General features: G+C 37.8%; 1 protein-coding gene across 2 annotated transcripts in view; it reads left to right on the top strand.

Moving 5' to 3' along the window:
* TBC1D2B (TBC1 domain family member 2B) overlaps positions 1-21,184 on the top strand; it is a 33,101-nt gene extending 11,917 nt beyond the window's left edge. For both annotated transcript variants that reach the window (XM_074600384.1, XM_074600385.1), the window contains exons 3-13: positions 624-789; positions 5,784-5,941; positions 6,869-7,095; positions 9,211-9,603; positions 10,984-11,094; positions 12,921-13,114; positions 13,640-14,134; positions 16,014-16,131; positions 16,858-17,043; positions 17,790-17,911; positions 20,849-21,184. In XM_074600384.1, the coding sequence (XP_074456485.1) occupies positions 624-789; positions 5,784-5,941; positions 6,869-7,095; positions 9,211-9,603; positions 10,984-11,094; positions 12,921-13,114; positions 13,640-14,134; positions 16,014-16,131; positions 16,858-17,043; positions 17,790-17,911; positions 20,849-21,044 (2,366 nt within the window). In that variant the 3' untranslated portion in view covers positions 21,045-21,184. The remainder of the gene's footprint in view (positions 1-623; positions 790-5,783; positions 5,942-6,868; positions 7,096-9,210; positions 9,604-10,983; positions 11,095-12,920; positions 13,115-13,639; positions 14,135-16,013; positions 16,132-16,857; positions 17,044-17,789; positions 17,912-20,848) is intronic.
* Positions 21,185-24,764: the final 3,580 nt, after the last annotated feature.

Below are 24,764 nucleotides of genomic sequence, written 5' to 3'. Positions count from 1 at the left end.
GTTTAACCAGAACTAATAAATCCTTTCGGGTCTGTGATGTGTCTGCAGTGCCCATGCTAATGTTCTTGGTTCTGGGAATGCCCAGGCTGGATTTGCACGGAGCTGGTTCAAGTCTGTAAAGCTCACTGGCTTGCAGCAGCAGTGTCACTTCTACGATGAATAACTTATAGGATGAAGCACACCCTGAAACCATCTCAGTATTTTTGTGATACTGTTCCTGACTTCAGAGTTCTGATAGACCTGAGCTTGTTTTACAAGGTGGTTCTGTGGATTCATATAACTAATTCACCTTACATTTTATGGTTTTATAGCTGTTTAAGCTAGATGAATCAATATTGACTAATTGAGATTGTCAATCACTCGTGGCACAATGCTTTGTGAGCATCACACAAGTCCTGTTATCAGAAGTATATGGCTGCAGTGAGAGCTCGCTCAGGAAAACTTTGCTGTTTTTAAAGTTCATTTGAACAGAGCATTTTATAAAGTTATGTTGCAATTTAAATTAAAACCCTAACTACAGTACTAGCAGGCTTAGTAGTATATGACTTTATATAGCCACTATTATTTTACTTACCTGAAGTTTTGCCTATTTTTCTTTTTCTCTCTCTTTTTTTTTTTAATAGATTTGAGTATCCTAAGTCAAAATGCTTCAGCAGAGAGAGCTAGAAATATTCTAGCTGTGGAGACTTCTCCTACAGACCTGGTGGGGGAACAAGCAGCTTCCCAACCTGCACCGGTCCAACCAAGTGCCATCAATTTCTCACTTAAACAATGGAGTACCGAAATCAAGTAAGTTGGGGATGTGGGAGAGTGAGTTACCATGAGATTGATAGTTGCTGGCAGAGACTATTCTCTTCTGAAAGACGTGTGTACGTGGTAGGCAGAGCTTTTTAGAAGAACCGGGGGTGATGGGGTGGATCAGAGTCTATATCTCTTCAAGTAAACTGTTTCTTTATTATACTTACTTGTTTGAAGGGCGTACTGAACATCATTGCATAGCGTTGCTGATACCTGAAAGGAAGAATCAAGATCGAGTCCTGTAAAGCACTTACTAGACATGGCTTTGCTCTCTGAACCCAAGCAGGGAGCCAGGAGTTGTATTCTCAGCTAGTACTGCTTTTTATCCTTCATTGTGTAATGGAGCTGCTAATTGCTAGCATTGTAGTAGTGATAGTATTTAGTGCTTATGAAATATTTCTTGTGATGAAAATCAAAACAATATAAATCATTCTTCATTTTCTTCTTTAAAAAAAAATAAAAGCACGACACACATTTGAAATATGTCAGACACCTTCTGAACAGCAGCAAAACCACATTTTATCCCCTCAGTAAGTTTAGTTTTTAGCATTAATTGCCTTCAGGAAAGCAGTCCTACTGGTTTTCAGCTCTCCTGTTAAGGTTTCTTTCTAAATGTTTTTACACTTTGCCCACATAGATGGATCTTACGCATCTACTCAAAGGATATTACAATGCTATTTATTACAGAGCAGTTCACAAAGCAGAGCTGTAGCACTGGTTAACTAGACCACATCCCTCTTGAGCTGCAAGTAAAATGTTGTTGCTTGGTTTTATCAGCAGTGCTGAGTTAAACAGATTCCTTTTAAAGCTTTCCTGTTAGGCACAGAGATCTGAGAGGTTACAAAGTGTTGTTGGCTTGGGGTTATTTTTGGTAGCGTGTTCATTTTTTCGTTGTTTTTTCTCTTTTTTTAAAGATTACTTTTTTAAGACTACTGTGTAGGTCATCATTTAAGTTTTAGGAAAGATTTCTTATTGCTGGATCAAGAAATATGTTAATCCTCTTACTACATGTCCTGTTTAAACTGGTAGTGTTGTATGGTTTCTCGGGCTTGTGTAGCCACTTTACTTTGGTGAACCAAAACTTGTGACCAGAACTTAAATCTGGTCATAATAGAAGGAAAATAACATGAATGATTTCTGTTAGCTGAATTCCTGTATACTTGAAATGTATGTTTCTGGCTTTTTAAAACTTTTTTTGTTGATTTTCGGGTTGGTTTTTTTTTCTGAATTGTGGGTGACATGCTTTGGGGAAGTGTAGCTAGAAGCTCAGTGTCAGGGTAAGCGGCTCAACGTGGACTGGTTGGTGTGTGTTGATGTTTCTCTGTAACTGAGCAGAGAGGCAACAGTGGAGTAGTGGCTGGGAAACCCCTTTGGTTGGAGGGAAACGTTTCTGGTGGCAGTGGCAGATATTGTTGCATGGTATTCAAGAGTTGGCCTTTCTCTGTATAGCTGTGATCCTAATGGCTCGGAGTCCTTGCAGGTCTCCGTAAGAAAATGTCACACTGTGAAGCTCTTTGAGGTTGAATGCTGACCTCCCTCATTCCACTCTTTCTGGAAATATTAAGCTGCAGAGGTTCATCTGTCTGAAAATGTTCCTGGGAAAATAACATTTATTGTATCTACTAACAGTTTATTTTTTTAATTCTGTGGGGTTGTTTTTTTTTATATAGAGCGCTCTAGTGCCCCCGTGTGCTCTGGATTTTAAAGCAGACATTCCCCGCTGTGAGCTGATACCAGTGGGAAATGGTGTCTTTGTCAGGATTGCTTGTTATGCTCAAACATCCTCTTCTGTGCTTTCGAAAAATCATTTTGCAGAGGATTTACTGAGCCAGCAGCTAAAATCTGAAGTGTGTGTGATGTGGACAGTAGTGCACTACCTCTGTCCATGTATTCTATCATTGGGATAAGAGTCTGACAACCTTGTCAAGCTATTTAGCTGTGTGGTAATATGCTAGAACCTCTGACAGATTTATTTACGTTAGCATAGGCCTTCCAGTGACATGTCTTAAAAGCTATGGACTACCATTACTGGTGCTAGCAGATCATGAGCGCTTAAGTTCCTGTATTTAGTAAGATAAATTTGCTCCTAGGCTTGAGTCTGGAGCAGTTTTCACAAGGAAGGTGAATTTTCTTTGGCATAGGTTTGGTTAGGGACAAGTGGATTTTCCTTCTAACGGCTATCCTCAGCTGCTCCAGAGAGGGGTAGAGCATCTATAATCTTAACTTGAATGTATTTTGCGTAAGTATTAAAGGTGATCTTTTGTTCATTCAGTCCTGCAATGAACGATGCCCAATTTATAAACAAAGCTATTCGGTAATGGTGTGAGGGTCCTTCAGATGACAGCCTTTCTCATTACACAGCTTTCGTTATGCTCAGACCACTTTGAATGGAAGCCCTGTGAAAAAGCATGAAATGGTCATGTAAGTCTTGTATTTTAACATGTGCGGTTTCATTTGTCACTTCTTGATAGACGAGTGATCTTCTTTTACAGGGCTGAACAGCATTCTTTGAGTGTGTATCACAAGAAGGTCTAGTTAGTTGTATCGGACCTCTGTGGAATCAGGACAATATTGTTAATATTTTCATAACAGTGAAAGCTAATTATCAACCTTGGAAAATTAAAATGACATAGTAGTGTGACTATAAAAGCTGGTGGCAAAAAACGCCCTGCTAAAATGTTAGAAACTCTATCCTACTAAACGTGTGCAAACAGCAGTACTGTCGTGGCTGATTGTTTTCCTCCCTTCTCTGCAATTCTGTGCAATTTGGGGCAGGGGTGGGATCTGATCACCTTTAGAATATGTGTGCACTATCCAATATGCTCTTGGATTGGGATTAGTTTTAACCCCTATATTAGAGGGTGGATCAAGGTGTTTCTAAAACTTCAGAGAGTTTTCTCTACATTGCTGGGAGTGTGTATCTTGAAGAACCTAATAGATGTCTTAATCAAATACTTATCCTTCCTCCTGAACACGTGTATGACGCGTTTGACAGAGAAGCTATTGCTATAATAACTACATTTGCATCTGAGGTAGCAGTGGTGAAATAATAGTTGGGAAAAAGTGAGGAATATGTCTTGGAGTTAAGCTACATGTATATTTACAGTAACTAAAGTCAAAGCATGCTTTTCCACTTTTTAAAATCTATTTTCAAGTACTAATTGGCATATATAGACATTTAGGCCTGAATTTTTTTTCTTGTATCTCTTACTTCTGTGGAATACAGAGCTGGAAACATACTGAATTATAGTAACCTCAAGTTATATAATCATAAAATAAAACTTAAACCCAAAACATTTTAAAATACAGAATCATTAGATCATATGATCAGGTCTTGCATTGTGTGTCTGATTGTATTTACCATACAGTGCTTAGGAAAAATATTGTTTTTTAAAATTCAACTACCTACTTTTAGTCTAATAGAAAGCAGTGAAGCAATGCTGCTTCAGTGCTCTTAAAAATCCTGCACAAAAGCTTTACAAAATTCAGCATGATTGTTCATGGGCCTAACAGCAGTTTTTTAAGAAGCTTTTCCAGAAGTCATTTAACTTCTTGTTCCTTGGGAATTTTCAGGCTTTAAAAGGTGGTGTTCAGACAGGCTTTAAATACTGAAGTTAATCAAGAGCAGAACAGTTGATTGTGGAGTTGCATGGTAAGAGATCAGCCACTATTCAGAGAATGGCTGTAGATGCCAGGTGATGCTTACTAATTTTGAGCGCTCTAGGAAATATGTCAATCATCACCCAATTTGATCTATTTATTTAATTTGGATGGAAGATCTGAACAACGAAATGAGGCGTCTTGTCCCCAGCAGGAGTAGTGATTCTTTCTGGAAGAAGATTAAATGTATAATATAATTCAGTCTTTGTCAAGTTTGCAAATTGATTGTTGAAATAGTTTTATTAATAACCTTGAAGATTATTTTTGAATTGTACTTGATTATTAATCAGTTCAGCAGACTGTAGGAATTCTGCACTATGTGATGATTAGCCTAGAGTTCACTTTGATCAGATGTTAAATCTCTTGTGAAGCTGAAAGACTGGGTTCCCTCATCAAATGATCTTTAAGGTGTAATGTGGGTTACTTTCTGCTTAAAGTTTGAAGAGTAAGAAGAGAGAATGTGGCTGACTGAGTGAAAGCATCTTTGTGGGCCTCCGTCTTACACGGACTGTGTAGAAAATACTGAGATACTAAATGCATTTCCAACTTTATACCTAAAATATTAAACTGATTCATATGGATTGATGTACAATCTCCTTCTCTAGTTAAACAAAGACTTTACAATACTGAGCTACATTAATACTCATGGGCGTAAGTGTGGTGTTAAACATTTCTGATTGCGTGATGCTTGTGGGGGAAGCTGGGTAGGGTCATCTCATTCTGCTGGTGAAATGTATTGTTCTTCAATAGAATTATCTGGCTGGAATTTAGAGGTTGCCTCTGGAATGTTCTTGCAGATAATTGGCAACATTCCACCTTAGGAGAGGAAAACTGCTAAGGAGTCTCTCATCACCGATTCAGCTACAGCAGGTCTCTTGGATGATCCCAAGTTTGACATTAATCCAGAATATGAAACTATAACATACATGTGTTTTGACTGCATGCTCTTCTGTTTCATGCTTGGCAGTTATCCTAAAAGTCTAAGCTACAATAACTGATCAATAAAGAGATGCTGCTTCTAAATCTTTATTTTGTTTTGTTTGGTTTCTCCTCACTGCCAAAACAAGGACAAGCAGAGGATGAAACTCGCTTTCAGAGTGAAATAATTCTTCTGTTCTTGAGACATAGCACTGTTAATAGCACGTGCTATTTACTAGGATATGCTTTGTTTTCTTTGAGCTTTTATTTGGTATTGGTTTGGTCTGTGTTTTAGCTTATTTTTAATTTTCAATGTTTCAACTGCAGTGGTTGTCTTGAAAACCCCTTTCTGAAAAGAATGCAAAATGGAGAAGTCTTTGTCACTCTTCCTTCTGTCTTTTTCACAGAAATTCAATGTCCTCTTTAAGAAAAGGAAATAACGAAAACCGCAAGAGCATATTTTATACCACCGAAGAGTGGGAATTGCTGGATCCAACCCCAAAAGACTTGGAGGACTCAATGGCTCTGGAAGAAAAGAGGAAACACCTGGGAGAAGGAAGTAAAGGTAGAAGTGGGAGGAAGGAAGAGGACCATCTGCCTTACCTTCTTTAGTATATCTCTCTAAATTATTTTAAAAAAATTACTTCCTTATAAATTGGGAGCCGCCTCCCATTCAGATAAAATAGAATAAGTATGAACCCTTCTTATCCACTGGTTTAGGTCCCCCCTCTAGTTTTGTCACTTGAGCTGCAAAGTTACAGGATGAAGGGAAATGTTGAGGCTTATGATGACTCAGTTGAGCGTCACCCATTGAAGCAGAGTTGCCTTTAGACTCTGAAGTATGTATATAGATGTTATATGGGCTTGCTTCTGAAATGGGGGGAAAAAAGTAGGGATACTTTATGCAGTGACAGCTCATCTATGCATTGTAACCAGGTCTCATATTTGACCAGTGTCTAGAATAACCTTGTGAAGACACTTTTACAACTCCTTAAAAGCACTTTTGCAGACGTTTAAGTGATTTAATCTGTTAGAAAACATCCTTCTCTCTAGAATACTCCTGCAGTTACATAAATGGAGGTGAAACCTTACACTAAATGCCTCTTAAAAGAAGAGTGTGCTGTGACATCAGTGATGGTTTTACTATGATCAGTTATGAGCTATTCATTATTTGAAGCAAAGTTTGCTTTGCCATGGTTAGGGTACCTTTTATTTTCTGTAATGAATTATAAAGTTCTCTTCATGTCTTATTTCACAAGTATTAATTTATGAGCTAGATCTTTTATCTGGGAGGGGAGAAGACTTTGAGCTATATACTTTTCCCACCAAAGCAAGCCACTTGGAAAATAAAGCCTGTTAACGCTATTGTATAGGGCTGTTTAAATGCTGCGTAGAGTCTAATTTTAATGACCATATTTTTAAAAGGAAATCTGAATGCTTTGAAACGCCTTTTTACTAAGTGAACTGAACTAGAAGAAATTGTTTTATGCAGGACTGACTAGTTCAGCTTTTCCATTCGATTTTGGCCGCATTCCACACAAAACAAGGCGCCCGTTAAAAGACATGATTGGATCAAGCAAAAACCGGAACAGCAGTGAATCTTCTCCAACCGAGTGGTATTCTGGTAATGGCAACAAACTAGTCTCTGAACTGCAACTGAAGTATCAAAGCCAGCAAGAAGAGTTGGAAAAGCTAAAGAAAGATCTTTTGAGCCAAAAGGTAATGAAGCCTTCAGGCAAAGTGCGCAAAAGCAAACAGATCTGGCAGGTGATTGTGAGTTTACCCTTCATGGCGATCTATCTGCATTAAAAGCTGGCTGTTTGCCATAAAATAATGCTGCTAAATGAACCTTTGTTTACAAGAAGTCTTGAAACAAGGAGGACAGAATTTTACATGAGGTGAAGATTAGATCCCTGAACGAAACTTCCATTTGCACAGTGTTCATTAACTTGGTGTGTATATCTATCTTATTATCTGAGGCTAGCTCTCTCAGTTTCTGCCAGGATCCTGGCAGATTATCACAGCTTCTGTCACCATTAGTACATGTAATCCTGAGGAACTTCTCCTTTCAAGTAATTTTTTATTTAGTTTGGTGTTTCCTTCTTTTAATTCTGGAGGAGATGGTGGGGGAATGGGGACTTATCTCTCTATTTCTTTCTCTTCTGCCACCCCTTCCCTCCCTCTCCTTTTTTTTTTTTTCTTTTTTATTAACTGCATCATCACAAAGAGTTTTGTAAATGGTAGGCCTGACCGTAGATCTATGTATGTAGTATTGCCCTTATACAGTGTTCTTGCTTGTATGCCCTTATAGCTCAGATTTATTAAGTACATTGGTTTTGTCTAAAAGAATTTCTCAAAATCAGTGGCTTATTCTAGGTGTATCTTTATGGTTTTGCAAGTCTTTGTAAATTTCCAGATATATTCTTGAACACTCAAGTTCTCAGGAATTCCATAAAACAAATTCCTATTTCTGTCCTTGTACTCTTAGTTAGTGTCAGAGAACTATTTCAAAAAAATATAAAAAAAACAAACCTAAAAATCCCAGTTTCATTGGTAAGTATTGCAAATGCTTCTAGGGTTAAATTTACCTTCCCACAGTTCCCCAGTGTTAAACTATTAACTAAACATGGGAAACAGCAAAGGTAATAATCCGGATTAGTGAGATTTGTAAGTGAGCAGTCTGTTCTTGTTTTCCTAGTGTTTATTGTTCATCTGGAATATGTTCCTGTGTGTGTTTGTGTGTTTTTTGCTTTTGTGTTTTGGCTTGTTTGGTTAGTTGGTTTCTGTTGTTTTTTTGTTTGTTTGGTTTTTTTTTATAGTTCAGCTTTCGGAGAGCTTCTGTTAGTAGCTAGGGCAAACTCCTTTTACAGTATTTCTTTTCTTAAAAATTTCACTTTGACTTATTTGCATGTAACAGCCTTCGCTTCGTGGAGGCCATAGTAGGATCTCATTCCAGCAAGGAATCAAGTAGGGTCTTACTTTCAGTGTAACTGCCTTAAACATAAGCTTCTCTTAATGCACGTGTACCCGTGATTCCCCAAGCAAAACCCATCTGTCTTTCATGGAAGTGGATAAATGCTGTAATTGTCCAGGATCTGTGCAATCCTGTGAGCAAAGACACTTGTCCATTTTTTAGTGTGAGGGAATAGAAGATGAAAATGGTAGAATTGTTAGATAGATGTGTTTTCAAAACAACAAAAAAAGTTCCAGTTCAGCGCCTTCGATGCTGCTTTTTTTGCAAAGACCACAGAACTCTGTTTGTGCCCTGTGGTGAGTCAGGTAATTACTTGGCTGATTCTGTGGGAAGACTTTCTAAACAGCCCTCCAAAAGCTTCCATTTCAGCAAAGCAGCATGTATTTTTTTTTTCCTTCTTTTATTTTCTCTGCATCTATTAGGAAAGAGAGCAATTAGTTATCTTTCCCTTTTCCATTCTGTAATGTTCACCTCAGTTTTTTTGGCTTAAGCTCTCTTCCTATTTAGCTGTTTACCGCAGGGCTTCGTACAAGCAAGCCTTTTTTAGCTTCCAAGTAACTGCTGGGCTGCAGCTGTCAACTACTCTTCCCAAAACCATTGTAGCCTTTCTAGACAGGATCCTAAGCTCAGGGAAAGATACTTAGCCATCCATATAGGCCAGTCATTGTAAGGTGTTAGCCTGCTAGAAATGTCAAAGTGTTTCCTTTTTTCCTTAAAACACCACTGTGAAGTCTTTTATAAGCTGATGATGCAAACCCATTCCAAAGCTTTCTTTTGCTTGATGTTAGATTTCTAAGTTATAAAACTTTGAAACTTAAAACTTCACTACAGTAATTTTTTATTTTTTTTTTAATTCTCAGGAACTTGTGCGACTTCTGCAGCAAACAGTCCGATCTTCCCAATATGATAAATATTTTGCAAGCCGTCTTTGTGAGGGGGTTCCCAAAGACAAATTAGAGCTGTTGCACCAAAAAGATGACCAGATTTTGGGTCTCAACAACCAGCTTGAAAAGTTAAATCTGGAAAAAGATAGTCTCCAGCAGGAAGTAAAGAATCTGAAATGTAAAGTTGGAGAACTCAATGAGCAGCTGGGTATGTTGATGGAAACTATTCAAGCTAAAGATGAAGTGATCATGAAACTCTCTCGTCAACTCAGTGAATGTGAGGGCAATACATCCTCTCAAAGTGGAGGAGTAAATTCTTCCGTGGTCACCTGTACGAATAAGGAACTACAGGAACTGGACAGACTAAAAGTAAGAGTAATGTCTCTGTCTTGGTGGATGGGGGAATCTCTGCTCCCTATAAAAACTACTTTCTAGTCTGCTGTACTCTGTGAGCAGATCACTACAGCAGTTCTCCAAGATACTCATCAACTGAGGCTTTCTCTGCTTGGAATCTACACTTTGAACTGGTATATGGCAATCTAAACAGGACTTTATACCTTGAGCTTGTCTGTACATCCATAGTACAGTGTCCCATACTTTCAGTAATTTAATCATTGGTGTGGAGTGATGTGAGAAGTAATCAAAGGAACAGGAAAAAGTAAGGGTAAGAGGAAGACATAAGCGTGGAAGAAAACAGCCAGAAAGCTTGCTTTTTTTTTTTTAATTTTTTTGAATATCTAAAGTGAGGTGACAAAGAGCATGTGGAATGGCAAGGGAGTGGTTGGAGGAGAAAAAAGGAGGAGGAGTGCAAGAACCTGTCTTTCTAATGCTGCTCCAGATCTTATCAATGCTTTTTTTTTTTCCCTCTAACCCACCTCAGTCAATGTGTTGCAAGTTCTTAATGGAGTTGCTGAAGTTACCCACTTTGCTCTAAACATGCTTTCTTGTTGTATTCCAAATTGATTGTATTCCAGATCATGTAAATGTTGTATTCCAAACTGATTAACATTCCAAGGGATTTGCAGTACAAGTCAGTAATTTAAAATATGTATAAATGTTCATAATTTTCTTTCCTAAATGTGAGCCTGGGAAGTGTTAGAAAATAAAACTGAAACTAGAAGTCTTGGCAGAAAGCAGACCAAAGCTTGTAGATGCTGTGGAGTGTGGGAGTATTGTAATTGTTGGGAGGGTGCCAACATGCCCTCATCCCACACCTCAGGTTGCAGAGGTGATATTTGTAGCCTGGAGCCGAGTGGATTAGGCAAGGAAGCTTATCACTAAGGATTTATATTTTTGTATGGAGGGAGACATCAAACTTGTACTTTAAACGAGGACTGGTGAGGGTAACCAAAACCCAAGGTGCATTTGCCTCCACTTCTTGCATTGCATGGCAAGTAATTCTGGCTGATGCGCAGCGCTATGGTCTCTCTGGTGTGTTCAGCTTGCGGCGTTTCTGTCCCTCTCCCCGGTGTGCAGCCTGGCAGGGCTGGGCCTGCCTCATGACAGCACCCGGCCACCAGCTGCTTTCTGCTGGGCGTGCAGCACTGGAAGGGATGCAAGTGAGGCACAGCATGTCCCTGTGACACCATCCCGCTCGTACCTGGTGTGTGTGTTTGACGGACGTGACGACTAAAAATAATATTTGATTTGATACTGATATTTTTAATGATAAGTATACTTTCTCTGGTAGGTGTTTGCTGTTGTAAGATATATTTATTAAAAATCCAGTTTGCTTTTTTTTATCAACAGGACAATCTTCAGGGTTATAAGACCCAGAATAAATTTTTAAATAAGGAGATTTTGGAACTTTCTGCTCTACGAAGAAATGCAGAAGCAAGAGAGAGAGAATGGCAGGCAAAGGTCAGAATAACACAGCATGTTCTCATTTTTGCAGTGTCCAAAGTAGTTTTCAGAATTTCAGTTGTAAATCTACTCGGGGAATGTAGCCGTGGAACGGAAATGGAATGACTTAAATGTATTAAATGTGGTATCTTAAAAAAGAAAAAAAACAAAACCTAAAAAATCCCCCCCAAAGCCAGTTCTTACAAACTAATCTTTCTGAAAGGATTTTGGAAAGAAGTAATTGACTTTAAAAATCATGTTAACCAGTGGAACTTTTTCATAACTTATGAACACAGGCATGTATATTTTTGAAAACATTGTTTCCTCAAAATTAAGGGTGTAATGATTTTCTTGAAGTACACAAAAGACAAGATACATAAACGTTTGGTATATTACTGAGTAGAGCTTTCACCTTCTGAGCACAAAGGACGACTACACAAAGGAACTGTGGTGAATATAACTGTGGCAATGCGTTTCTGTATAGATGAATTTGAGCATAGAGAAGTGTGATAGGACAAGGCGTAATGGTTTTAAACTAAAAAGAGGGTAGATTTAGACTAGATACAAGGAAGAATTTTTTTGAGAGTGGTGAGACACTGGCCCAGGTTGCCCAGAGAGGTCGTGGATGCCCCATCCCTGGAAACATTCCAGGTCAGGTTGGATGGGGCTCTGAGCAGCCTGATCAAGTTGAAGATGTCCCTGCTCATGGTGGGGGTGTGTGTGCACTAGATGACCTTTAAAGGTCCCTTCCAACCCAAGCTATTCTATGATTCTAAGTTGTGGGTAAATAAGGAAGATTTCCATTGCTTGGGGCTAGGAAAACATGCACATATCACGGAATCACGGAATCTTCAGAGTTGGAAGGGACCTCTAGAGATCATCTAGTTCAACTCCCCTGCTAGAGCAGGATTGCCTCTAAAGCACATCCCTCAGGGCTGCATCCAGGCAAGTCTTGAAAATCTCCAGAGAAGGGGACTCCACAACCTCCCTGGGCAGCCTGTTCCAGTGCTCTGTCACCCTCACTGTAAAGAAGTTTTTCCGTGTATTTGAACGGAACTTCCTATGTTCTAGCTTGTGCCCATTGCCCCTTGTCCTGCCGCTGGGAACCATTGAAAAGAGCCTGGATCTGTCCTCCTTAAACCCACCCTTTAGATACTTGTAAACATTAATCAGGTTCCCCCCTCAACCTTCTCTTCTCCAGGCTAAAGAGTCCCAGCTCTTTCAGCCTTTCCTCATATCTGTAGCTAAGGCAAGATACAGGTAGCTGTGGTTTGGTAGGGTTTGCTTTTGTGTTTTTGGAAACGATGCACACAGGGGCCAAGCCTAAATGTTGTATTTTTGGCACAGAGGTGCATGTTTACAATTCCTACATGTTATTACCCAACTCATGTCTTTAAAATTCCATTTAAGTTCTTTTTGTTCAAACGTGCACAGACTAAATCTGCTACTTAAAAAGCACAAAATGGTTGAGTTGTCCTTCATACAATGTAATGATAATTAAAGCTTGCTCAGATTTCCCGCATGTGAAAATACATGTGGTAGAAAGTCTCTGGTCTGCTATTCTTCCTGAAAAGACTTTCTGTAAAAAGCCACAAGTATCTGAACTTTTTTTCCCCAAGTATTTTATATACAGAATTTTACAGTAATGCAATAAAATGCATATAACATAAGTGTTGCTTTATGTTTTCTGGTGCTATAAAAATGGGAAAGTAAAGCTGACTGTTCTTGACTTACAGGTTTCTAAGCAACATAAACTAATAGAATAATATTGAACCAGATTTTTAAAAGAAGTGTAGTACAATCATTTTCTGGAGACTTATGATATTATATATTGTTTTCTGTAGTATATTAGCTTGGAAGCCAAACTCTGTCAGATAGAAAGTAAATACTTGATCTTGCTTCAAGAAATGAAAACTCCTGTTTGTTCTGAGGAGCAGAGTCCTGCTCGTGAGGTCATCACACAGTTACTGGAAGATGCCTTGAAAGCAGAAACTAGTGAACAACCAGAACAAGCATTTTTCAAACCGCACCTGGTGAGGTAATTTAGTCCTATTAAAATAAATGTGTGTGGATCTTGGTCAGCGGGCCCGATTCTAACACCAGAAAGCAGACAGTAAGGACATCTTTGGTGGATGTGGGGATTTTAATGTATTTCCCTTCATGAATAACAATATCATCATGAAATCCTTTTGGCTATGTAAATACACTTATTGTTTTATTTGAGATCCTTAAACTCGAATGTTGCCATCTAGCTGCTGAAGGTGAGCCGCAGGAGAGAGAGGTGCATTTGAACTTGACCATGTTCTTAAATACATTGCTTAATCTGTGTAGTAATATATATTGGAATATGGGAACAAAATCTTTTGTATATGGGATTGTAAAACTAATTATTAAATAAAGGATATAATTTAGGAAAATGTTTAAATAATAATTGTTAAAACTTGGAAGCTATGGGGAGTAGCTTGTGGGATATTTGAAGTAACTTTAGGGTGGGAACTTGAGAGTTTCAGGGCTACTGAAAACATTTTTAAAAGCCTTTTTTCTGGTTTCCTCTCCATTTCAGTGAATATGATATATATGGCTTTCAGACAGTCCCAGAGGATGATGATGAGGAGAAACTAGTAGCAAAATCACGAGCTTTGGACCTGAGATCGCTTTCTCTCAGTGAAAATCGAGAGATCTCCACAGGCGTAAAATGGGAAAACTATCTTGCAAGCACAATGAATAGAGAGATGATGCGCTGTGTAGAACTAAAGAATCTTATTCGATCGGGAATTCCACATGAACATCGTTCCAAGATGTGGAAATGGTGTGTCAATCTCCATGTTAAAAAATTCAAGGACAGCACTGTTCCTGGGTACTTCCAAACCTTGCTTCAGAATGCTCTGGAAAAACAAAATCCTGCATCCAAACAAATTGAGTTGGATCTTTTGAGAACTTTGCCAAACAACAAACATTATTCCTCTCCAACATCTGAAGGGATCCAGAAGCTGCGAAATGTGCTGCTGGCATTTTCGTGGAGAAATCCTGACATAGGATATTGCCAAGGGCTCAACAGGTAAGATTTTGCAAATCTTGAGTTATAACTATGGAGCAAAACACTTAATGAGCCTTTCAAATCACACGTATAGCAACATGCTTTTGGACAGCAATTTGCCTTGTGGCTTGTACGTTCGTTATTTATAATGTTTTAATAAACAAATTACTATCACTTCTTAAAATAATAAAAAAAACTCAGAAGACTTGGATCATGAGACTTGTAAAATCAGCTTGGCAAAAGAAGTGGAATTAACTCACATAAGTGGCCTACTTAAATGTAGCTTTACATTGTCTTTATTTGTGTCAATTGTAGGGGATCTTCTTGCTTTTGTGTGCAAGAATTTGGTAGGGTTTTTTTTTTTTTAAACAAGCAGAAATAAGAGCTTGAAAGCTTTTTGTACTGCTAAGGCCACAAATTTCAGCATTTCCCTCAGGATGTCTTCAGTCAGAATTGCAGTAATCTATTTAAGGATGATTCTCAAGTTACAAGGCTAAGAAAAATTTTAAGTCATTGCAATTGGTCTTTGTCAAAATAGTTTTGGTACATCTGTACATCTGTAGTACAAGAAGGTGTTATTGGAATTAGGTATGTTAGTCGAACACCCCATGATATAATAACTATAGATGTCCATTTGTGCACTAATTTATGTACTAGAATGGGGTAGAAGACTTTTGAACAAGAGCAGTTTCGTCATTTGAAACTGCACTGAAGAAGCAACAGAATAGAGGCAGTGAATAATATAGTAGGGGCAGTGAGGTGGTGGTGGTAGCAGTAGTAGAGTTAATGATTAATGTGGTAATAAGTATTCTTTTTGGGAGTATTCATTAGTAGTGGTTACGTTCTGTAGATAAATCATACATTTTTAGTATTAGTATTGTCACTGGCATGTCACAAGACATGTCTGAAGAACAGAGCTGTTGCAGCAACATGTCTCCAGTGACCAGAAGGTGTTAGAAATGCTTTTGCTAAATGTCAGCTTTCTGTGCAACCTTTTTTTCTCCTGGGACATTTTATTTTTTATTTTTACTGTGAAGAATTCTGCATTTGGGTATACTTGCCGAAGTTAAAAGCAAATAAAATATTTATTCCTTGCTTTAGTCCTCCTAAGCTTTTAAATTGTGGTCATCTCATTAAGCCATTAACATCAGAAGCAGCTCGTGTTGTTACAGCTCCTTTTGTGTACAGAAATAAAGCAAGTTTACGTGGAGAAATATATTTGAGATATTGGAGATATAATATTGGAGATAACCATTCATATTCAAACAACTATCAGCAACATTAAGTTGTTCTCTGATTTTTTTTTTTTTTTCTTCATAATACTCATTGGGGACAGGAAAAGCAGGAATGCTGCCATTTAATCTTTTTCTTTTTTTTTCCTTCTCTACTTTAAGAAATTCTTAGAACAAGTTTAGTCTTTCAAAAATTTTAGGGCTTTTTCTTTTCCTTAAAAGGCAATAGTAGATAAAGACAAAAGTGTTAACTTCCATTTATCTTAATGGATATAAAGTAAACTTCCTAGAAAAGGATTTTTCTAAATTTAGAACAGTTCTGCATGAAATGTAAGAACCATCTGTTCTTTCTCCTCTTCAATAAAGAAAGACAAAAGTCTGGGAATCAGAGTAGTAAATTAAGACTTGGAAGCTTCTAATTATTTTGCCTTAGTTCCTGGAAAAATGGCTTCTAGCAAATCACTGTTTTCTTATTTAACTGCATGAAAATACTTGGCGTGGCTGAGAAGGCATCTCATTGCCCCATCTTAAACTTCATTAACAGCTTTGCTGTTCAGTGCTCTCCTGTTAATACATTTATCTCTGCTGGACAGTAACAAAGGCTTTATTGTAAATTGTTATTAATATATTTTGTGATACTATAATAATATTTTTCTCCAAATTTTCAGATTGGTAGCAATTGCACTTCTGTACTTGGAACAGGAAGATGCCTTTTGGTGTCTAGTAACAATAGTGGAAGTTTTCATGCCTCGTGACTATTATACTAAGACGCTGTTAGGATCTCAGGTATGTGCTCTGCCAAAATAAATCCTGGTCCTGTAAATTACAGCCAGTCAAAAATTTTCCTCTAAAACTGTCTGATAGGCCTTTTCGTGGGATGTGGTGGATAGACAGAGGTGAGTTCCAGGCACCGGGGCCCTTGATTGGACAAGGACTCTTGAGTATAAGACTGAAACAACTGTCCAGTGACCTGCTTGGAGCTCCAGTCCTTAACCCCTCTTCTGGTTATTAGCTTTACAACATGGATCAAACTGATTTATCATTTATTTCTTCAAAATTATGGGTTGGGCGGTGTGTGGTTTATGGGCTCTCTGGGAGAGTGGGGGTGAGAATGTGTTTTGCACTACTGCAGGCAGTATACGCTGTAGCACTCCTGCTTCCAAGTGATGCTCTGGTACATGCTGCCTCCTCTCCAGGTCTTTCCCCAGCTTGTTCCCTGCTGCACCAGTGCAGCGTGAATGACCTGTAGTAGGAACACAACATCTGCATGTGAGGAGCCCTCTGAGACTGGAGGTGGACTGAGAAGCAAAAGGTGGTGTCAGCAAGGGTGGTGTGCATTGGGGTGGCCACGGATGTTTTGGGTGGATCTATCTTAGTGTTAACTAGGCAGTCCTGGATTTCCTGGTTAACTCTTGAAAAACTCGCACTTACAGATTGGCAATAGCCCTGCTTTGTACCATACGTATGTTGGAAAGCATTGGAGCAATAATGTCCTATTTGTCATCTCTCTAGGTTGATCAGCGAGTATTCAAGGATTTAATGAGTGAGAAGCTTCCACGACTGCATGCTCATTTTGAGCAATACAAAGTTGACTACACTCTTATAACTTTCAACTGGTTTCTCGTGGTATTTGTGGACAGTGTGGTTAGCGACATCCTTTTTAAAATCTGGGACTCCTTCCTATATGAGGGACCAAAGGTGAACTGAATGAGCTGAGTTTTTTTTTAATTGTAACCTAGTAACAAAATACCGTGGTGTTATTGAGTGCAGGGTGAAGGAAGGTTGTTTCACAAGAACCCTGTCAATTAAAATCGCTGGTAGGAAAAAGGGGAGGGAATGTGTATAAATTACCAGTCAAAACATTTTCCATTTTGTCTGTGTTCTGCAAGTTAAAAGCTTGAGTTAATATGGAAGAGTTATAAACGCTAAGTATTTTACTTTCACCAGCCACCATTTATTTTTTTTTACCTTTGAAAAATAAAGCTATAGACAGTACTGTTCACTCTTAAATGCAACTGTCAATCAGTTCTAAGTAATCATGTCCAAATGAAAGCTACTTTTATAAAGAAGAAAGCTTAAGTGAAGGAGGCAGAAGTAAGAAGTATTGGAAAGGTGTAAAAATGAGCTGTAACCGAGCGCTAATGCTTGTCTCTGCAGTAACTGTTTGTTTTATTCCTGCAAACATTTAAAGTGCAACTGACAAAACAATGACTATCTGGGCTCCTACCTCATAAATTAAGGGGTGGGAGTTTCGTGTGTTTCATACTGGTTTTGGCAGCTTTTGGAAATGGGGGACAAGGCAGGGAAGGGAGATAGAGGGAGGTGTGGTGAGGGAGCTGAAATGCAGCCTGTAGGAAGAGTAACACTTTGAGTTTATAATAGATAATGAGAATCAGTGTATTCTGTTCTTATAAAGAACCAAACACTGTATGTATTTTTATCAGGTAATATTCCGATTTGCCCTGGCACTTTTTAAATACAAAGAAGAGGAAATCTTAAAACTGCAAGATTCGATGTCCATTTTCAAGTACCTTCGATATTTCACACGCACTATACTTGATGCCAGGTGGGTATCTCAAACTTGTGTGTAATTGCAAGGCTTTTAGCGGAGCATGAAAGAAAGCTGTTGTGGTTTTATCTAGATCTTAATTTAGATGCAAAGCAACTAGAGATGAAACTAACTACTGAGATTTCTGATGAGTAGTTTTATCTAGCAGAGACAAAAGCACAAGTGATAAATGCATAATTTTAAAATTTTAGGTATGTGTGAGATTACTTTGCCAGGTTGGTTGTGTTTGTTTAGCAGTTGTATCGTGGTAGTGACACTTAAAAATTTTGATCATAGGTGAAGTCTCACCCCGCATTGCGGATACAACTTATGTTGTAAAATGTTTAATGATAAATACAAACATATCCTGGCACAAATATTAAAAGCGTGAGCTATGACCCACTAGGTTTAGATCTCTTATGCATCATTAATGCATAGGCTAATGCCACGTAACTCCAGCTGATATTAACACATACTTTGAAGCAGAGAATAAATACAAATTAGATACTCATCTGTTTTCAGTCCTTACATAGGAATTACAGTTTGTAAATCAGGGTCTAATGTTTTTAGGTTCCTAGTTCCAAGACTGTAGAGCAGCAGATTAATCTTAAAGAAAAGCCGTATTGGGATTGGTTGAACATCTGAAAATGTTTTGCGCAGATATTATAACTCGCTGATTTTGAATTTAGTACAAAATCATATAATGCAATTGGAGGTGTTTGGTTTTACCATAATAAATTCTACATGAATTTAGGCTTGTACTTCGGCTCCTACTGCAAGAGCTATTCGTTATTTTTACTTCCTGTGTTTCAGTTTTGACTGGAGAGAAGTTAAAACTGAATAATATTACTCTGTGCTTAAAAAGGATTGCTGGGACTGATACAGAGAGAATGTTCTGCAACAGATTTAAATGGTAAAAGTCTTGATAACAAATGTTGCTTCCTCTGCTGAAATCTCTCCAAAACCTCTTGAGGGGGAGTTGCGTGGTGCTTTGTATTTTAGCATTCCCTGCTTTGATTTGAAAAATGCTGGACAGTTGTACTCAGCTGTTTGTGACCAAAATAAATGCTGACTCAGATTCCAAATCTGGAGCTGATGAGAAGTATGTACTTGATTTTGGGAAGAGGATGCACATATTTTGAACAGAAAACAATGAATAAAACGAATGGATATTTTATAATTGATAAATAGGCTATTTTATAGCTTATCACCAAATGTGTAATGTGTAGTACAGGTAGCACCACAGCAGTATTGCCAGAAACTAAAGATTGCAAAAGTGAAGGGGAGTGGGAGGAAGAAAAAAAAAAAAAAAACCAACTTAAAAATGAAATCTTTTTGATATTTAATCAGAGCTGCAGATTTGTCTTTCCCTTCCTCTTCCAATTATGTAACAGAAATGATGTCTTGGTTCTCCTGCCTAAACTTTCTGGTGCTGAAATAACCTATTTTAGAGAATTCTAATATTGCTGGAAGAGATCTCATTTTGATATTAATAAAATGAGCTAGTCGGCTGTCTTTGGGAGACGGTGAGGTCAGTTTGGGTGAGGACAGAATTCAGTGTGTCAAAGATATTTACAATACAAATATATCCTGTTGTGGTCTGTAAATATCTGGGTTTTTTAGGATTTTAAGTCACAGTCAAAGTAGTGGTGTAGTGCCACCTAGGGGATATAAATTTCGCATGTGAGAACTGATAGGGTATCACTCAAACCACCTGGTGTCTTATTTTATGGTTTTTGTACTAGTTTTACAGCATCAAAATTTAAAAAATACAAAAGGATGTAGAATGATGTCTTTCCTGATATGGACGAAAAAAATCATCTTGTTGTAGAGGAAAAACGCAGAAAGATTATTTTTATAGAATACATGCACATCCTGAATGGGTTAGAAAATTATTGTCCACAGATTTTCGAAGTGTAAGCTCTCTAGTGGAGAAAAGTCTCTACAGACATATGTGTAATTATACTCCAGGTTAGAGGATGTCATAGTTAGTTGTTTTCTTCTACAGTTGGAAGTTGTGTTCCATAGCATGTTGTACACAGGTAAAGAAGCTGTTGGAATACATTCTGCTTATAAGTAGTAGAAGATTGTTCTTGTTCACTCAAAAATACAGACCTAGGGAGACCTTAGCCTTAAATAAACTGTCCAAATAAATTTTCTTAATATTTGGTTTTATCTGATAATTAAACTAGAATAAGTTAAATTTCAGTTCCCCTTTTTCACTTAGTAAATAATTAGATGTTTTTAAGGTATAGATCAACAGTAACAGTGTAGTTAACTCTGTCTTTGGACTGATTAGGCAGATCAGTTACTAGTTTTGCTGTGACTGAATGATAGTATGATGGTGATGGATACTTTTGTGGTGCTCTGCTGTGTGATCTGACAAGCTTGAGTTGACACCGGCTCAGAGATCTCTGTGCTTCAGCCAGCAGAATCCCTGAGCTTTCTCACTGTATTATAAAGTTTGGATGATACATGTTTTGTATTATCCTTGTTTGTATTTGTATTATCCTAGGCTTTATGTGGTCTCTTACACCACTTCATTATCTTGGATAACCAGCTTCAGTGAGTTACGTGAAGGAAGTTCTCCAATCTATAATCAGAGAACTGGATGTACCAAGCATTCAGTCTAGCCAATGAAGCTCTGATTAGCCAAGCTTGCATCTTCTGTTCCGTGTTGTCAAGGCTGTAATTGCTATAGTGTTATTTAGAGTTTGCAGGTGGCTTTGTGAACTGTTGAGCATTTGGTAACACTTTATTACTTGAAATAACTTTGGAACTGAGTGCTTTATAGGCCTTTCTTGCAATACTGATGACATCTGAGACCTGCCAGGTATGTGAAGGAGACCAGAGATAGCAGCCCTATACTAAATATTGATATGGATGAAGTTCAAAACTGATTTAAAAAACCACCAGATGTGAATGCTTGTCTTCTAATGTTGTGTAATCTTACAGGAAACTGACTGGTATTGCTTTCGGGGACCTGAATCCTTTTCCATTACGTCAGATCAGGAACCGGAGGACCTATCACCTGGAGAAAGTGCGTCTTGAACTAACTGAACTAGAAGCCATTCGTGAGGATTTCCTGCGTGAACGAGACACGTGTGTAGAAAAAAGAGACCTTATTAGTGATGATGAGGAGGATAGTTGAAACTACTCAACATAAACTTTTCTTTGGGATTGTGACCAAAGTGAGTTAACCTCCAAAACACTTTATTAATCCTGTCAAACAGAATGTAAATGAGTTGCTTTTGGAAATATGCAGGACAGATTTCCAAACCCCAGCACTTTCAGAAATATTGCTTTGTATGGAGGCCAAACACTTCTGTTTACATTTATGTTTGTGGAATTGTATGTAGAGCACTTACTTTCTGTCTCAGTTTAGTCAAACAGCTGAATTGCCAGTTGTTTTCCTGCAGTGCGCTGTTAGTGCCTGTATGTGAAACAGGAGTAAGAAAAGTCCATACTCTGTTTACCACATTCATTGACATTCTGCATTTTTTGATGTAATCATGTTTTTTTGTAGTGCAGGTTCAGTGTGGGAGGACATCACATTTTTTGGTTCCAATAAATAGCTTTCATCATGTTGTTCTTGAATAAACTAGCCATTCTCCAGGTCACAAACTAGAAAGTATGGGATGAAGCACGGGAAGAACTTTTACATTCCTTTGTCTTTTTCTGAAGTGACATGAAAGGAATCATCAGACGGAACACTTGAATATATGTACTTAAAATAAAGGTAAAATAAGTACCTATTTGTCATTAAATGTTCAGTGTATACTGAAACAGTAATATCAAACATCACTTATGCTTTTCTGGGCAGCTGTGTTGATAAAGAGTTTTGTTAATGCAAAGGGGTTTATAGGTCAAATTCTGTTTAGTCACTTTTATTTCTGTTCACTTTTTTGATTGCAATGTCTCTAAAAAGCCACAACCAAAAACCAGCTATTATGGAAGAAGAATGCCACAGGAGTACCATGTTTTAGTATGTAATTAGTTGTGTATCTTTTGAAGGCATTTTTTAATTATTATTATTTTAATGCTTGTTCCTATTTAGGGCTTACAATAAGATGAAGTCTTGATCTTTAAGAAGAAACATAGCATTCTTTTTGCATGAATGTATAACTATTGTACAATAGCAGTAGTGATAGGATTCCTAAACCAGATATTTATCAATCAATCAAAGGGGCCTAAAGATCACAGCGTGCACGCCAGAATTCAAGATCCTTTTCCAGCAGAAAAATGCAAGATTCTCTTGATGTGCTCAGCTTTGCTGCGAGTGTTGCATGCACATCCTACAAGACGGCTGTAAGGAAACGTGGGGTGTTTGGCTGTGGTGTTTCTGACTATGGAGGTGTGACTGGAGCCCGTTCTTTCTCATTTGATTACTAGCAATACTCAAACGGTTCTGAGGATGAGGAAGGCTATTCTCTGGACTTTTGCAGTGTTCTTTCTTGAGCTGTCGGATCTTCAGAATGTTGGATTGACTTAAATGTTGTGTCTGGATGCGTCACGATAAAACTAGCATTCAGATACTAGGCAGCAAATCACTCAGCTCTGGAGAAGTGGTTAATTGGCAAAAAACTTGGTCGGGAGTTGTCATGTGCATTGAGCTTCTACTTTGTGTATTTTCTTTTTGGTTTTTTTTCTGAGAAAAAGTAGGACTTCTTTATCAGGTATACTCATGTAATTGTTTTAGAAAACTTAAGCATGTACAGGGAGAAATCCTACTTCTGTTTCACAGCACTTTTTTTTTTTTGAAAATGTATTTGTAGCCTTCTCTGAATAAGTGTATTATCAGTCAATTTATCTGGAAGGGAAATATTTAATCAGTGGTGAACATTGTAACTTACAGGACTACTTTTGATAGAAAATGTGTGCTTCTTCTTATATGACATATAATTTTTAAGTAGACAACAAATCCTTGCCAATGAGGGACACATGGTATGATCATCTTGGTTTGTTTTGTTAGTGTCTTCTTAAATGTCCCCTACCTTGTCTGTTGTAAGCAGCAGTTTGGGGTTTTTTTTATTCCCTAGTTACTCTTGGTCATGTACTTGAGTTTATTAGGCAGGTTTTTCATATTATTGCATGTACTGTATTCTTTTTTTTTTACTTACACATCAGTGTTAGAGTATAAAAACGGGACCAGGTTTTCTAATTTTCTGGTTATGCTGTCTTGATTTAGAAAGAGCTGGTCTCTAAATCAATCTGTAATGTCCGCTTCTTCTTTTGTTGTAATCTTGTTTTCAAGTGTAAAATGAAATCTTTCTAAGCCGAAGATCTTCCTTCCAGTGGCAACAGTTGAAATGTTAAGGTGAAGAATTTAGAAGTATGTACCTACTCTATTCCCACAAGTCTGTTATTCCTGGGTTTTGAGTCTTCACTATGAACTAGTCCTAGGACTTTAGGAGATGTTTTCAAACTGATTTCATTGAAGTCTTCTGATTGTGAAGATAAAACTAACTTTAGGGCAACTGTTCAGGAAGTTCTCTAGCAGCCAAAACATGACCTGCAATGTTACAGGACCATTTCTTTTTTACAGTTGTGCTGATGGTTCAATTTGTGTGTGTGTGTGTGTGTGTTGCTGTGTTTCATTATGTAAGTTGTTACCTAATTGTATGGTAAAACTATGTAGCTCTGTTTCTTATGCCACTGCGTGAATCTAATACATTAATGTTAGGAAGCTTATGGAAATCATTTGTCTCTGGGTATTTTGTTAGCTTGCAAATATGAAATGAGTTGATGCTGTTATACTTAAGTTCCCAGCAAGCTGTTGGCTTTGTTTTATTAAGCATTGTTACTGATGCCTTAGTGAAAAGGCCAAAAAAATTGCAGAGGCATCTCACCTCTGGCCACTAGAAGTCTACATAGAACAAAAATGAGATGCATATAGCAGGAAGCAACATCAGGGGAAGCTTGCCTTGCTGCTGTAAATGTCTTTGGGCGACTGTTAGTTTTCTAGTGGTACTTAATCTGGTAACTTTGAAGAGCAGTAACTAGTTGGGGACATGCAAGATACACAGGCAGTATTAAACCCGATGAAATCAAGCCAAAATACAGTGTGCCTCAGTGGCCTGCAAAAGCTGAACTGCGTAGATACCAAGTGTTTGTATTTAGGGGTAAACTTCTGAAACAGTGCATGAGGATTTAATATTCCTGCCAGACACTTAGTAGGAAATTAACTTGCTAATCCAAATAAAGACCACTAAGACTATTTTTTAACTTCAAGGTCATGCATGTATGTGCAAAGAACTCCTTATGTATGGTTCCCAGTATATGTGATGTAAAACAAACCACTAAGTTGCATCTTGCAGAATATCCCTCCATCTTCATACATGTATGCGTGGCTTTCCATTGAAACTTCTGGTTACTTGTTTAAAATGTTCTATTATCTTCTATTAAATAGGCAAAAAATTGGTGCACTACACCTCTAGCTATTTTAAAACTGCACAGTATTTCAGCTTTACCTGTACGTGTGTACAGGTAGTGTTATCATCCAGTGTTATCAGACTGTTTGGTGGTGGTTTGGTTTTTTTTAACCAACTATGTAATCAATAAAAAGGATTTTTTTTTTGTTGCCCTTTAGATGTCTTCTGTGAGATTCTCTCTTTCCTCTCAGTCTTTGTAAACATGGTAAGATATTTCAGCAGAAAGGGAAAGATTTTTTTTTTTCTTCCATAAGACATCAGGAATGAGTGAATGGTCTTAAATTTGACAGAGTTGTATGTTCAGTCATGCTTAACTGGGAAATGGAAAATTAATCAATTTCATGATATTGTGTAGCTGTTTAAGTGAATGTTCCCCTAAGTGCCATGACAGGAATCAGCAATATGCGGTACAAGAAATTTGAATCACAAAACATAAATGA

The sequence above is a fragment of the Larus michahellis genome, chromosome 9 (assembly GCF_964199755.1).
Source record: "Larus michahellis chromosome 9, bLarMic1.1, whole genome shotgun sequence".
Taxonomy (NCBI): domain Eukaryota; kingdom Metazoa; phylum Chordata; class Aves; order Charadriiformes; family Laridae; genus Larus; species Larus michahellis.
This window is presented reverse-complemented; position numbering and strand designations above follow the sequence as displayed.